Source organism: Adiantum capillus-veneris, chromosome 19 (genome assembly GCF_014529385.1).
Source record: "Adiantum capillus-veneris isolate H3 chromosome 19, ASM1452938v2, whole genome shotgun sequence".
In the NCBI taxonomy this organism is placed as follows: Eukaryota; Viridiplantae; Streptophyta; class Polypodiopsida; order Polypodiales; family Pteridaceae; genus Adiantum; species Adiantum capillus-veneris.
The window spans coordinates 15,228,888-15,244,194 of NC_140949.1; the positions used below are offsets into that span (position 1 = coordinate 15,228,888).

The 15,307-nt window shown below is 44.1% G+C and overlaps 1 protein-coding gene across 2 annotated transcripts in view; it reads left to right on the forward strand.

Moving 5' to 3' along the window:
* LOC147433612 (protein ENHANCED DOWNY MILDEW 2-like) overlaps positions 1-13,777 on the forward strand; it is a 209,324-nt gene extending 195,547 nt beyond the window's left edge. For both annotated transcript variants that reach the window (XM_086490289.1, XM_086490291.1), the window contains 2 exons: positions 12,414-12,477; positions 12,622-13,777. In XM_086490289.1, coding sequence (XP_086346415.1) covers positions 12,414-12,477; positions 12,622-13,356 — 799 coding nt within the window. In that variant the 3' untranslated portion in view covers positions 13,357-13,777. The remainder of the gene's footprint in view (positions 1-12,413; positions 12,478-12,621) is intronic.
* The last annotated feature ends 1,530 nt before the right edge of the window (positions 13,778-15,307 follow it).

The window sequence follows — 15,307 nt, forward strand, 5'->3', positions numbered from 1 at the left end:
TCACACATGGTTGTAACCTTTTGGTCTCATAGGTCATTTTGGCCTTTTGAAGACTAACATGGTTGTAACCTTTTGGTCTCATATAACTTTTGGCTGGTTATAGGAGGGGTTTCTCCACTCTTGATCATATTCTGACATTCGGAGCCATCATCGAGGAGGGCAAGTCACATGGCAGACGGATTTATTGTAGCTTTGTGGATTTCCGCAAAGCATTTGACATTGTACCGAGAGCTCGATTGATGCGCAGACTGCAGGAGATGGGGGTGCCCATAGTGTTGATTTGGGGGATTATACAGATCAGTGATGGGACATGTACGCACCCCGGAGGGGATATCTGATTTAGTTCACTCCACCATTGGGGTGAAACAGGGTTGCCCATTGTCTCCTACTCTATTTGGTATGTATGTTGATGAGGTGTCTGATTACATTAACAAAGAGAGTGATAGAGGTGCCCAGCTGGCAAGGACATGGATCCCATTGTTGCTATATGCTGATGATATTGTGTTGATCTCTGACTCACCTGAGGGTATGCAACGACAGTTGGATGCATTACACAGTTTTGCAAAGGATAGTGGATTGTCTGTAAACCTTGGTAAAACCAAGGTTATGGTGTTTAACACCACACCATAGTGGATCAAGAGATCAGCACCGACTCTCACATATGGCGAGGAGATTGTAGAATATACAAATGCATACGCTTACCTTGGGGTTGTCTTCACTAGGCCGAGGTTTTCTTTGGGGAGAGCAGCAGAGACTAGATTGACTAGAGCTTATGCGGCCTTGGGAGGCTTGGAGAGAATGTGTTCGCAGGTTCAGTTCTAGGAACCTCGGACAAAGTTATGGCTCTTTGATACTTTAGTAGCCTCAGCTATGTTGTATGTGGTGCAGATATGGGGACCTTCTGTAGGCCAAGATGGTTGGAGACGTATGGAAAGGCCCTTGGTATCTATGATCTCTCGACTGATCAGAGCCAAGGCCTCCATACCCCACGCTATCATTCGAGCAGAGCTAGCTGCCCCTCCTTTGGCAATTGAGGCGCTTACCAAATCAGTCTCCTTTGTGCACAGTGTAACAAACTTGGACACTCCAAGTCAAGAATCAACCGCGACAGCACCAAATAACCACTTCAAAACAATTCACAGATCACAATAGATTTGCACTGGCCCGGCGGAGTTCCGTGCCTAGAGATATTGGCCCCAAAGACTGGCGCCCCTTTCGGTATTTCTTTTTGTATTAATCAATTATCAAAGTACAAGAGAGCGGTTAGGGTTTCACTCTCAGACTCTGCGTCCAGATGCCCTCAGAAGGGAGGCCCTCACCACTAATTTAAAGGTTACAAGGGATGCCCAAAAGCAGAGCCCCAAAAGCTTTTAAAATCAAAAGCATCAGTTCTCTCTCTCTCTTAGAGAGTCTTTTCTCTTTTTTTTTTATAACAAAAAAGCAAAAGCAAAATTCGCGTCGCTCATCATTTTCCAAAAAAAAAAAAAAAAAAAAAAAATTAATAATCCGCCTCCGCGATTTCCGGAATTTAGGGTTTTTGGCAAAAATTAGGGTTTGCAGGAATTTTAGGGTTTCTGCTGTTCGCCACGTCATCACTTTGTGACATACCCCCCTCTTGAAAGCATTGTAATCGACCGCGATTACGCCTGCAAAACCGACAAAAGCCATAAACCGTCTTAGCAGACACTGACTGTTAGTACCTACGTACTAGGAACACACATCTAGCACATGTACAAAATCGACAGTCACATTACACGACATTACAGGACATCACCAGACATCACAGGACATCACATGACATTCAACATTCATTCGGATCTTAGACCATGATTTATCGGCAATGTAGCTAGCAATCACATCTAGGTCCAATCGGGACCTCATCGATGTCCGATTGACTAACCCCTATTGCAACCATGTCTATTCGAGATCAATCAGACCAAAATGCTGCAGTCATTTCGGCTATCAGTTCCTGCACTCACAAGAAGTCAAGAACAAATCAGTATCATAATCAGGAATTCCATTTCATAAAGTCATCCAGCAGAATACTGTCAGCTCTCAGTATCCCTGAAGCTCAAAGAGACATCAGTGACTTTAGTATCAAAATCGAGGCATCTGTTGACAAAGGAGTGGAGTGACTCCCCTCTTGTGCATCCCACTGCACCAGATCTCCGGCCAAGCTGAATTCTGGGTTCCGTTTGGAGTAGACTATGCTAAACCAAAACATCGAGGTAAAGTTTCACAATCCGAGGAGTATCTGCTAGGTCCTCCTCCTCCATCCACTTCGCATCAAATGCAGGAAAATTCTTGAACTTAACCAAGAACCGCCTTTGAACTTTACCCTTATTCTTCGTATCCTTATGTGCCAAAATCTGTTCAGGAACAAGGATCTCCTCGTTTTCTTCCACTTCGGGTTGCTCATCAGGCTCCCCATCATCAGGCACATCACCTTTAAAAGGTTTCAAGAGATTCACATGAAATGCATTGTGAATCCTCCAAGTATCTGGCAGTTTCAATCGGAAGGAGACTTCATTTATCTTTTCAGTAATCTGGAAAGGGCCGTAGTATCGCATACTAAGCTTTGGAAAAAGCCTCTCCTTTCCCTTGTTCTTTCGTAGGCGTGCCTTCTCAAAACGTAAGAGCACCCAATCATCCTCCTTCAATTTCATGTCGCGACGACGGCGATCCGCTGCCTTTTTCTGTCGTTCTTGGGACTTCTGCAAAGTCTCGCGAACCTTGGCAAAAGCCGTATCCAAATCTCGCGAATATTCATCCGCTTCAAATTTCTAATCTTTCGTGCTCAGGAAGGATGGAACCTTCGCAGCAGTTTCAACAATCTCTCATGGCGTCTTCCCCGTCGAAGAGTGTATCGTGTTATTGTAGGCAAATTCCACCAAAGGTAAGTTCTTTTCCCATTGAGTCTTCTGATGCGAGATACAAGACTTCAATAAATCTAAAATCACTGAATTGGCAATCTCAAATTGCCCGTCAGTCTGCAAGTGGAACGATGACGAGAACTGCAACCGCGTCCCAATGTTCTCCCAAATTGCCTTCCAAAACAAACTCATAAATCTGGGGTCTCTGTCGGAGACAATCGTCTCAGGCGTGCCATGTAATCGGAAAATCATCGTGATCATTCTGTATTCTCGGGAGATAAAAAAAAATGAAATCCATTTCAATATTTTCCCAGGGGCGGGTGGGTGGGTATGGGTAAAGGCTGTAACAATCCCTGTGCCTTATGCCTGTCAAACTTGACCTTCTAGCATACCAAGCAACTGCGCACAAACTCTTCCACATCCTTCTTCAGTCTCCGCCAAAAGAAATCTCTCTCTACCCCTTTCATGGTGGTAGCAATGCTGCGGTGACCCGTAAAAGGTGGACAGTGGCAATCAGTCATAACCTTTTCCCTCAACGGCTGTGTAACGCACAACATAGTCTTTTTCATCAAGTAGCCTTCCCGAAGGGAGTATCCAGCTACTGTCTCCCCATCCCGTATCCGTGTGAAAATATCTGCAAAATCTGTATCTGTGGCACACTGATCGACCATATCCTCGAAGCTCCTATGATGTATCGCGGAAATAGCCAGAACCAACGGTTTCCGAGACAAAGCATCTGCCACCACATTCTTCTGTCCCTGCACATGGACAATCTGGAAGTGAAACTATGACAAGATGTTCGCCCACCGCATCTGCTTTTCCGAAAGCTGCTTCTGTGACAAGAAGTAGCGCAAACTCTGATGGTCTGTAAAGACAATAAAATCCGCTCCGAGTAGGTAATGCCGCCACTGAGTAAGAGCATGGATAACCGCCAAAAGCTCTTTCTCATAAATCTGTGCTGTCATCTCCGGCCTAGAGAACAAACGGCTCTCGTAAGCTATGACATGGCCTTCTTGCATCAAGACCGCACCCAGACTACGACCACAAGCATCACAATATACTTCGAATGACTTCTGCAAGTCCGGCAAAGTCAAAATAGGTCCCGTAGTCAATTTCTCTTTCAATGTCTGAAAGGCAGTCACCTCTGTGGGTCCCCACGAAAAAGGTACTCCTTGCTGTGTCAAGGTATGCAAAGGGGAAGCAACCTCTGCAAAGTTTCGTATGAACCGCCTGTAGTACGAACACAGTCCCAAGAAGCTTCTAACTTCATGGACATTCCTCAAATCGGGCCAATCACGGATTGTCTCTATCTTGGCCGGGTCCATTCGCACTCCTGCTGCTGACACAATGTGTCCCAAAAAGTGTATCTCTGGTAGGAAAAATTCACTTTTCTTTGCATTAATCACTAACTTGTGATCTCGTAATGCCTGAAAGACCTGAAACAGATGATCTCTGTGTTCTGCCTCATTCTTGGAGAAAACAATGATGTCGTCAAAGAAAGTGCCAACAAATAGCCTGTACTCTCGAAAAATCCTATCCATCATCCGGTTAAATGTCGCAGGAGCATTGGTTAAGCCAAAAGGCATCACCAAAAACTCAAATAACCCAAAAGTCGTCCGAAAAGCTGTCTTGTAGACATCTCCTGGTGCTATCCTGATCTGATGGTATCCACTCTTCAAGTCAATCCTGCTAAAGCACGAGGATCCCTGTAACCTGTCGAGTATATCATCGATCCTAGGAATCGGAAATCTGTTCTTGATGGTGATTTCGTTGAGAGTGCTATAATCGATGCACATTCTCCAAGATCTGTCTTTCTTCAAAATCAACAACACTGGAGAGCAATACGGTGAAGTACTAAGCTGGACAAGACCCTTTTCCAAGAGGTCTTTCACTGAGTTCATAATCTTTTCATTCTGTACTCGGCTCACACAATAAGGTGGCCGATTCCGTGGTGTGCTTCCAGATATCAGATCAATGGTATGATCTTCAGCCCCTCTCAAAAGCAATCGGCATGAGCGTGGAGAAAAAAAATCTTGGCGTTCTTTTCTTCGGGTCAAAACATATTCAACTTTTATCCATGGTTCAGTTCTCCCAAAAGAATGAGTAAGAAAACTGAAGTTCATCAAGTACAATCTCTAAGCCCTTCATTTATCAAAGTCGCTTTCTCGGCCCGGTAGTCAACCACGGCGTAGTTCTTGTGGTACCAAGGGATCCCGAGTAGAACGTCACTCTCGTGCCCTGAACACCCCTGTCATTGCAAACGAAGTTTGCCAATGCTCGGTGTAATGGCAACATCCCATCCGGGTGCCAGTCGAACTACCTCCGCCAGTGGCGTCAGTCTGTCGGGCGCAGTTCCAAATCGAGCCGCCAATTCCAAGTGAAAAGAAGTTGGCCTTGGCTCCTTCAAAAGAGCTTCTACATCCTTCACTTTGCCCCAAAAAAAAAAACGGCAAAGTTTGTACTTTCATTCATTTGATTCGGTGCAAGTCCCACGCCATGTGGTACCAGTTCTGCTTTTCTATCTGCCTTTTCTGCCACATTCCTCAGCTGCTCTCGAACTCTCAGACCTGTCGTCGTCTTTATCATTCTGTTCTTTCTGTGCCTTATCAGGGCACTTTGCGGAAATATGTCCATGTTTCCCGCATCCAAAGCACTTCCCCTCTCTGATGAAGCGAGCTCTCTCCTCAGGAGTAAGCTTGGGTCGTGCATCCTTTTTTTTTTTCTCTGGGTTGCTCTTTTTCATTCTACTTTCATTCCCAGAAGTCTGTTTGGCTCGTTGTGTCATGGCCTCATCTGTGGGGTAAGTCAGACTGCCAGAGTGAATGGCAAAGCCCCGCTTCGCATGACTCATCAACTCCTGAATAGAAGCTGACTTCTGTTCCAAGCAGTGATCTCGGATCTCTGTAGGTAGACCCAAGGTAAACCGCTCAATTTGTTCTCTGAACGAGATCTTCTTGAATGAAGAGGCGGGTAGAAAAGAGCTCCAGAATCTTTCACAATAAGAATTCACTGTATCGCTCTTGGTCATCCGGAGATGGTTCCAAGCAGCTCGTATATCTCGCTCAAACTCTTGAGTCAACCAAGAAGAAATAAAAAGCCTCTTGAATTTCAGCCATGTAACTGGCACAGTCTTGCTTAATAGAAGCGTGGACCACCAAGTAGGAGCATTCCCCTCAGAGTAAGAGGCAGCTCTCCGAATCTTGGAGTGCTCTGAATAGCGTCCTCCCGCGAAAGCGATGTCAAACTGCTGTATAAGAGACAAAGCCTTCGAAGCATCTGAGTATCCTGAAAAGTATCAAACTTGATCGAGTGGCCACCTTCCTTAAACTCTCGGACTTTCTTGCTGTTATCTTCGAGAAAGTCATACTGGTTGGCTTTGTAAAAATTCTTCTTGTTCGCTAAAACTTTCCGTCATCGGAATCTGAGTTGTCTGTAGACGAGTCCTCAGTAGAACTGTCAATCTCTGGGCGAGATGTAGCCTTCTTTGCCTTTTTCTTGCCCGTTCCGAAGCTTTGTGTCGTGCTTCGCTTTTTGCTTTTTTTTTCTGTCTTCTTCGCTCTAATCCGAGGAGCTAGAAGAACTGTCAGAAGAAGAAGAAGAAGAACTGGGTACTCCTTCAAATCGAACACGCTTCTTCCGTTTCTTTGCTTTGTCGAATGTCGACTGACGACCCAAATATCCCGGGAAGTCAGTACCTTTGTTCTGCTTTTTGCCGTGCTTTTTGCCTTTCTTTTGCACGTCGAAAAGCTGAGCAATCCGTGCATCAACCACGTTCTCCAGTTCCTTCTCCGTATATTTCTTGGAGGTAGAAGGTTTCTTGAGAGCGGGTTTCGGGAGTGGTGTTGTGGTTCTCTGCCACTCCATCTGTACCTCTTTCAAAGAGGTCTGGTTCATATATTTTACCATCTTCGGGTCCTTGGCAAAATTGAGCATCATCTTTGTTGCATCGCCAATCAATTGACGACGCTCCATCTCTGTTTGCTCCGCCTGAGTAGGCTGAGGCGGGCCATACTCTCTGTCTGAATCTTCGTTGTGATCCCAGCCCGCATCTCCAGATGCAGAGGGAGTCGACTGATCATTGCCTGAAGCCATAGGTGCCGCGGAAAAAAAAATTCGGGGATCGTATTTCCCGTAGAAGAGAAATCCGCCGTGCTCTGATACCACTGTAACAAACTTGGACACTCCAAGTCAAGAATCAACCGCGACAGCACCAAATAACCACTTCAAAACAATTCACAGATCACAATAGATTTGCACTGGCCCGGCGGAGTTCCGTGCCTAGAGATATTGGCCCCAAAGACTGGCGCCCCTTTCGGTATTTCTTTTTGTATTAATCAATCATCAAAGTACAAGAGAGCGGTTAGGGTTTCACTCTCAGACCCTGTGTCCAGATGCCCTCAGAAGTGAGGCCCTCACCACTAATTTAAAGGTTACAAGGGATGCCCAAAAGCAGAGCCCCAAAAGCTTTTAAAATCAAAAGCATCAGTTCTCTCTCTCTCTTAGAGAGTCTTCTCTCTTTTTTTTTTATAAAAAAAAAGCAAAAGCAAAATTCGCGTCGCTCATCATTTTCCAAAAAAAAAAAAATAATAAAAAAATTTAATAATCCGCCTCCGCGATTTCCGGAATTTAGGGTTTTTGGCAAAAATTAGGGTTTGCAGGAATTTTAGGGTTTCTGGCAGAAATTAGGGTTTCTGCTGTCCGCCACGTCATCACTTTGTGACACACAGCTTGTGGGATACTACTAGAGACAGATATGCTAGATTGGCCCTTAAGTCTTCTAGACAGTTAGCTCTTCAGGGGGACACTTCATGCTGGTATTCACAGATGACATCATGGTTTCAGATGCATGGCTTCATCATGGACAGGTTTCCCCCTTTCCAGTACCCTCTTCAGACACCCTCGATGTCTCTTACACGGGTGGAGATTACTAGACTCATTCGTCAGGACCTGATCCAGAGGAGGACATGGATAGAGCCTCCACAGGAGTTGGGCACGAAGATGGCTTTCTATAGAGAGCATCTTCTCCACCTCACAGGAGATGGGTTTGTGATTCGACCCATCTACATGGATACACATGTGTCTCATGGTTTGCGGTGTGCCATTGGTCAGATACGCACATCCTCACATCAGTTGGAGATTGAGACTGGTAGGTTCAGAGGGATACCAGCAGACAGTAGGATATGCCGCTTATGCCAGCTAGAGACAGAGACAGAGCTACATTACATATTTCATTGCACAGTGTACTATGAGATTTGGGGCCGTTTCCATTGCTTATTCAGAGAGGGTTTTGGTCCTTTCTCTAGGGTCATGAGTTATGAGGATCAGAGATGTCTTGGGCTATATCTACTTGAGATACACAGATATAGAGACACTTTATTGGGAAGAGCTAGAGAGAGACAGTCCCAAAGACGGATTACAGATTTCTTTTCACTAGATATGGGACAGCCAGAGGAGCAGCCATCACTGCAGAGCTCGGCCCACACTCATTCGACCACTACCGGCACTCTCATCAACCGAGCACTGGAGCTACGGGAATCCAAACGGCCACGATTGAGGAGAGGGGCTACACAAGATCGACGTAGACTACAACAGAGGATTTGAGCCACTTTTGACATCCAAAGTGTAGATGAGGATGGATTCTAGTAGTAGTAGTATTTTGTTCTAGTCTTTTTGTACCCAGACATGGTATCAGATTCACAATTTTGTAACAGTTTGGTCTCATAGGTCATTTTGGCCTTTTGAAGACGTTAATAAAACATTTCATTTCATTTCTCTCTCTCTCTCTCTCTCTCTCTCTCTCTCTCTCTCTCTCTCTCTCTCTCTCTCTCTCTCAACCTCGAACAAAGCTATGGCTCTTTGATACTTTAGTGACATCAGCTATGCTTTATGGAGTCCAGATAAGGGGACCTTTAGTGGACCACCACAATAGATCTGGTAGCACTGATGGGGGGAGATGTTTGGGGAGGTTATTGGTTTCTATGATCATTCAGGCGGATGATTAGAGGTAAGGCTTCAGTACCATATGAGATTATCAGAGCAAAGCTGGCTGCATCCACTTGTGGTCGAGGCACTCACCATATCGGTCTCCTTTATGCTATGGGACCTCCCCAAACACAGATATGCTCGCTTAGCTCTCGAGTCTTCTTGGCAGCTAGCAGTGCAGAGGGATTCTACTTACTGATATGGACAGATGACATTATGGTTTCAGTTACACGGTTTCAGTATGTATAGATTGCCTCCTTTCCAGTACTCTTTGGAGGCACCCTCTCTGTCTATGACGCGCCAGAGATCACCAAGCTCATCCGTTAGGATCTGTCTCTGCTTGACACTAGGAGGACTTGGATTCAACTGACATGAGAGTTGGGCACGAAGATGGCTTTCTCTAGAGAGCATCTTCTCCAACTAACAGAGGACAAGTTTGTGACTAGACCTAGTTACATGGATACACACTTATCTTGGGGGATACGGTGCACTATTGGTCAGCTAGGCACCTCTTCACATTAGCTTGAGGTCGAGACTGGCATATTTAAGCGTATACCTGCAAAGGCTAGGATATGTCAACTATGCCATTTGGAGCCTGAGACAGAGTTGCATTACATATGTCACTATCTAGTGTACTGCTAGATAGGGGGGCGATTTCATTGTCTCTTCATAGAGGATTTTGGACCACTATCGAGGGTCATGAGATATCAAGATCATAGATGCCTTGGTTTATTTTACTCGAGCAACACAGACACAGAGAGAACCTGTTGTGGAAACCAGCATAGTGACAGTCTCAAAGGCAGATTACAGGTTTTTTTAGACCACCTACTGGGCAGAGAGAGGGGCAGACCACTCAACAGAGCCTAGATATCACCCACACTAGAGGTACGTTGATCGATCGGGTTACTGAGCTAGGGAGATCCAGACCTCCACGATTGGGGGGTACCATTGACGGAGACTACGACAGAGGATATGGATTACTTTAGCTCAACATGCGAGACTCCCAGTACGAGTATTTACCATGGTGGAGATCGACTTTATTCTACAGCGATCGATGCAGTGTATCCTCGGACAACGCCTGATGCTGGACATCGTCGGACATTGATGTTCATACACTGAGATTGTACCACCCACTGTTTCACCATCACACACTTTATAGTGCTACACAGCTCTGAGCTACTTAGATTCATGACAGTAGCCATTTAATCTTTATCTTATTCCATTTCATTTTATTTTATACCCTAACCCTAACATTGTATCAGATTCATCAGGATTGTACCGGTTTGGTCTCATAGGTCATTTTTGCCTTTAGAAGACGTTTAATATAACAATATATACTCTCTCTCTCTCTCTCTCTCTCTCTCTCTCTCTCTCTCTCTCTCTCTCAGGTCATTTTGGCCTTTTGAAGACGTTTATATAACATTTCATTTCTCTTGTTTCTGAGTGTACAAGCTAGCTGGTGCGAACTTGTTCAGGTGAACAAGATTGGTTCAAGCATTATAGAGTCGCCCAAGCAAATGCTTCAGAGTGACGTGTGTCGCCCAAGCCTCGATGTCAAAAGCATTTATCTCTGACACTGCTAAAAGCAAAAACGCATTTGCCAAAACAAGGTGCAAGAAAGCATGTTGTCGCCGGGCTCATCAAGGCAGGGTAGCTGTCTAAAACCAAAGATGAACTCGTGTATGTGAAAGTGTAGATGATTATTAAGGTCGAATTGAACCTTATGAGGGAGGAGATGAAAAGAGAGGTGTATGTGACTATGGAAGCTCGCAATGATAAGATGTGTGCACACGAGGAATGCCTTGCAAAAAGAAATGCTAGGTGAATTTCGAGCTGAGATGTAAACGTTATTGAAAGGGAAACACATGCAGCTTGTGTTTTACATCTCAGATGGAGCTCTGAGTGAGTGAGAGGCAGATGTATGCTTGAGCTTAAGCACCTCGGTGTGTGAATGGGCTGTGTGTCAATGCGAGGGTTGGTGTGTGGTGCCTGTATTACTACCTTAGTCCTTCAGTTTTTGGTTTTCTTGTTTGTAGGTATTTGCTGGCCTACTATCGTGCACACCTCCACAGTTTGGGTGTCCTCTACTAGTAGCGGCTCCTGTTCCGGGATCTCCTTGGCTTGATCGATCCTAGTATACTCTATAGAAGTAGATTCCTCCTTCCAGGCATGTATTCTCTCCTCCCTAATTCAGTTCAGCTTGGGTGAGCTTCTCCTCTGCCACAGTTTCTTACGATTTTTCCTCCTAGGCTTGCTCAAGATCTAATAGTAATGGATGCCTCCCATCTCGGATATCTTCTGTAGATTTCGGGTTTGCTTGCAATGGCTTCTTCTCAGCCACCCTCATTGGTGTGGCTGTCCTTGAGGCTTGTCAATGTGCTGGACATTGGACATGGGGCTTCTTTTCTAATTTGTCATACCCAATGGGGCTACTCGCTCAGCTGTCTTGTGCTACCTATGTTTCTATCAAGATTTCCCTCTCTTTCCTTTGATTAGGTAAACACATCTAAAAAGTAAATGTGAAGGGTTTTGTAGAAAATGAAAAGCTCTATGACATGGGAAAGTCAACGGTCATTGTACTCCCTATATAAAGAGGTTCTGTAGTATGCGTGTGCCTCTTTAGACTCTATTTTCTCTTTTCTTTAGCTTTCCCCCAGCATTTCTTCTCCTTAGTTTTCCCTCGTACTATGGATGTATTGCATTTTTATTTATTTTTTAATCCATGAGGTAGTATAACTTCATTATATATCATTAATATTGAATCTTTTAGGGCATCAGGGCACGTCCTCCTCTTTTTAGGAGACGGCACTTTTAAACTCTGTTTAGGAGTTTTACCCCTGACATTTCACTGTTGCCTGTATCGGATTTTAGGTAATAACGATTTATTATTATTCTTATTATTGAATTTTTCAGTAGGGCAGCAAGGCACTTCCTATTCTTTTTAGGAGAGGACACTTTTAACTCTCTTTGGGAGTTTTACCCCCGACATTTTGTATCAGATTCTGGCTATGGGCCATGGTGCACAGTTGATAGAGCTTTTCAGTTCTTTGGCCTCTATTGCTTTGGGCTGAGTTGTGTCTAGTTTTGTACTGCCCTCAGAGTGGCCCATTCTTTGGACGTCTCCAGGGAATTTCAGTAATAGAAATACAGCTCTGTGTCCATGCAGAAGGGGCTCTCTTGGCTATGCTGTTGGAGCAGAAGTTTCTAAGAACCAACTTTTCGGCACATTGGTGAAAATTCCTGTGTATAGTCAACAGTATGGCCGCTTTAAACCCTAGTTTGAAAATGTCCTAGGAGAATCAGTTTTTGTGTTTCGCTCTTGGTAGGGTTTTGTGCTACGACAAGAACGAAAAATACGGTTGTGTTACTAAAAGAAAATCTCAAGCTCATTATTGCTTCCATTAAGCTGCAGAATATCGTTTGTATTGAGGCTGGAGTGAAACTAGTGCCTCGCATTATATATCATACATGCATCTATATGGATTGAATTTGTGTCTCAATGTTCATGATTATGAAAGCTTTGCTCAAATATGTGAAAATTCTCTGTTCATGGGTTAGGTTGGACCGCAAGGGCTTCCCGTACGATTTGATTTGGGAAGACTCTGAGCTCCTGAAAGGCAAGGTAAGATTCTTGGTTTGACATCCTGTTTTCCATATCATGTTGTGACTGGTGACACCTACAGAAAAACTTCCTTCCAAAAGCTCTCTGATTCTCAATTTTGAAAACAATACTGAGTGCTTTGGGGGTTGAATTATTTGCCTGTAGGCATTTGAGTTACCAGGCTCTGTGGGTACAGATGGGGAGCCTTTGAGTGATTGGAACAAGGAGCCACCAATATTATCTGTTTGGAGTAGACCTGATTGGACCACCAGACACAAACAAATAGCTGCGAAATCTGGTCAAATTCCTGAGATTGATGAATTTCAAAAAAGACACTTTTCACACACCACAAGGGAAGGCTTCCCTAACATGGGCATACAAGAGCGAGGATTTAGCAAGATGTTGCCAAGTAATGGTTTTGTGGAAGCCCCAATGAGACGCGTGGATACATCTTGTGAAAAACCAAGTTTTCAACTTGGCAGGATACATAATCATGAGGAATGGAATGGGTCAGTAAGGGATAGTATTAGGATATACGGAGGGAGGCATCCAATGTACAAGCACATGGATGCCAATATGGAGCCACAAAGTGCTTTCTACGGAGTCAACCATGCATGTTCCAGTACATATTCTGATACTGCATGGCAACCCAATAATGTGCTTTCAACTGGAAATTTCATGGGAGCCACAAATGGGAGCCAGCCAATGGGCATTTTGAACGGAGTCATCTGTGACATGCAATTAAAGCAAACGGCTTGTCAATCAAGAGAGTTACCAAGGTTTAAACATGGTGATATAGGAAGGGAAGGTGGGTATGGTGATGTCATTATGCCGCAACCTGCTTATCAGCATCACCATGCTGGAACTGATTGGCGAAAGCTTAATCGTGGTGTTGCATAGCTGATTCCAGGGTTTTATTTGGCTGGAAAAATACCGGTAAATGACATGAAAGGCAGTGAAAGAAGATCTCAGATGGACATGATGAGTGCATCGGCATCAAGGGTCATCACCTAGCAGTACTTTGAACTTTGTATCTATCAACAAGGGAGACACAAATATTTTGACTTCTATGCATCTTTCTTTTGAGCTGATACTTCAATCAGCATGTAGTTCTTTGTCAGTGTAGATTTATAGTGTTTGGTATGTTCTTAACACAAGGTGTGTTGCATGTAGTGAACCAGAGTAACCAATGCATGCTTCTTTTTGAAGAAAGTACAATAGTATTCTCGAACACCACTGCGAGATATTGTAATGAAGTCTATTTGAAGCTTTGAGACATTGCAATTCAAGTGTTTATGAATGTGGTTCATCAGCTTTGTTTGGATTATGAACAACTTGAAGTCTTACACTAAGCATGACTGTTGTCATGTTCTTCTGGCTGACTCTTAACCAAAAGTCGGCTCATTGCCGCTGCACCCCAAATCCTCATGCCCATCTAGCAGTTGGCACTAGTTTTACCATCACACGCGTGCACGTGTGTGTGTGTGTGTGTGTGTGGGGGGGGGGGGGGGGGGGGGGGGGGGGGGGGGGGGGGGGTCATATGTACAACCTATATTGACAATGGCAGATGTAGATATGCTTGAGGCCAATTTTATAGAAGTCGAATTGCATGATAGTCTACTACAGCTTGGTCATTGGAAATCGTCTGGATGGGATAGTCTTATTGTTGAATTTTCCTCAGCTTTTGGGAGTGCCTTAAGCAGCTTTTACTTTTCGTGATAAAGAATGCATGGACTACACAATCTTTGCCGCACCCGTGGAAAGAGGGATTGATGAAATTGTTGCCCAAGCAAGCATTGTGTGAATCCTTCTCACATTGGCGTCTTATCACACGTATGCTAGTCCTTTATAAATTGTTGTCGAAAATGATAGCTTCTCGTATTAAAGATCATTTGTTCTTTGGTATACATCCGGCTCAATGGATTCATTCCTCGTCGACAAATCATGGATAATATTGCAAATGCTTTCATTGGAATTGAGTATGCAAATATATTGGACAGGATGTACTTATCATGCAGGTTGACATAGAGAGAGAATTTGACACTGTCCATTGGGACTTCATTGCATATATCATGAAGGCTTTGGGCTTTGGGTCTAGAATGCATCGAGTGGTCTACTTTCTTTATGAGCATAGTCAATTTGCCGAAATAATTGATGGTGAGCTAACTCGTTTATGGGATCTTGGTCGTTTGGTTAGGCAAGGATGTCCTTTGAGTGATATGTCGTATGCTATTGTTACGCATCCTCTATTGTTGTGTCTGGATTCCTTGACGGCATCTCGTCGTTTGCATGGCTTGGAATTACCATCTCATGAGCACTTTGTAGTGCAAGCATATGCATGTTTTGGCCCAAAAATCAACGTGATGATGTTTGATGTATCATGGAAGCTCTACATGTTTGTAGGTTGACTGCAGGTCTACAAGTGAACTTTTGAAAATCTAAAATGTTGTCCTTGCATCATATGGATTGGCACTGTGTATTATGGTCAAGTGAGATAGTGAAACTTGATCAAATTGAGAGGCATCTTGGATAACCACTGGCTTGCTTAGTAAACAATGCCAAATTATTGGATTGGGTTGAAAATAAAGTGAGGTCTAAATTGCACTATTGGCAATTGTATACTTGGCCGTTGTATGTAAGACTCAGAATATTGTAGTCCATCTTGGTGGCATATCTGCAATTTTTTCTGACATTGTTGCATTGGCCACCTCGACGTCTTTGGGCCTTTATGTCTTGGATTTTAGAGCACTTTTGGTCTATTTCCTCTCAGAAAGAGGGATTGCGATTGCTCACGATGGATAAGTTGTGTACTCCAAAGCGTTGTGTTGGTCTAAACATTCTATATTTGTGT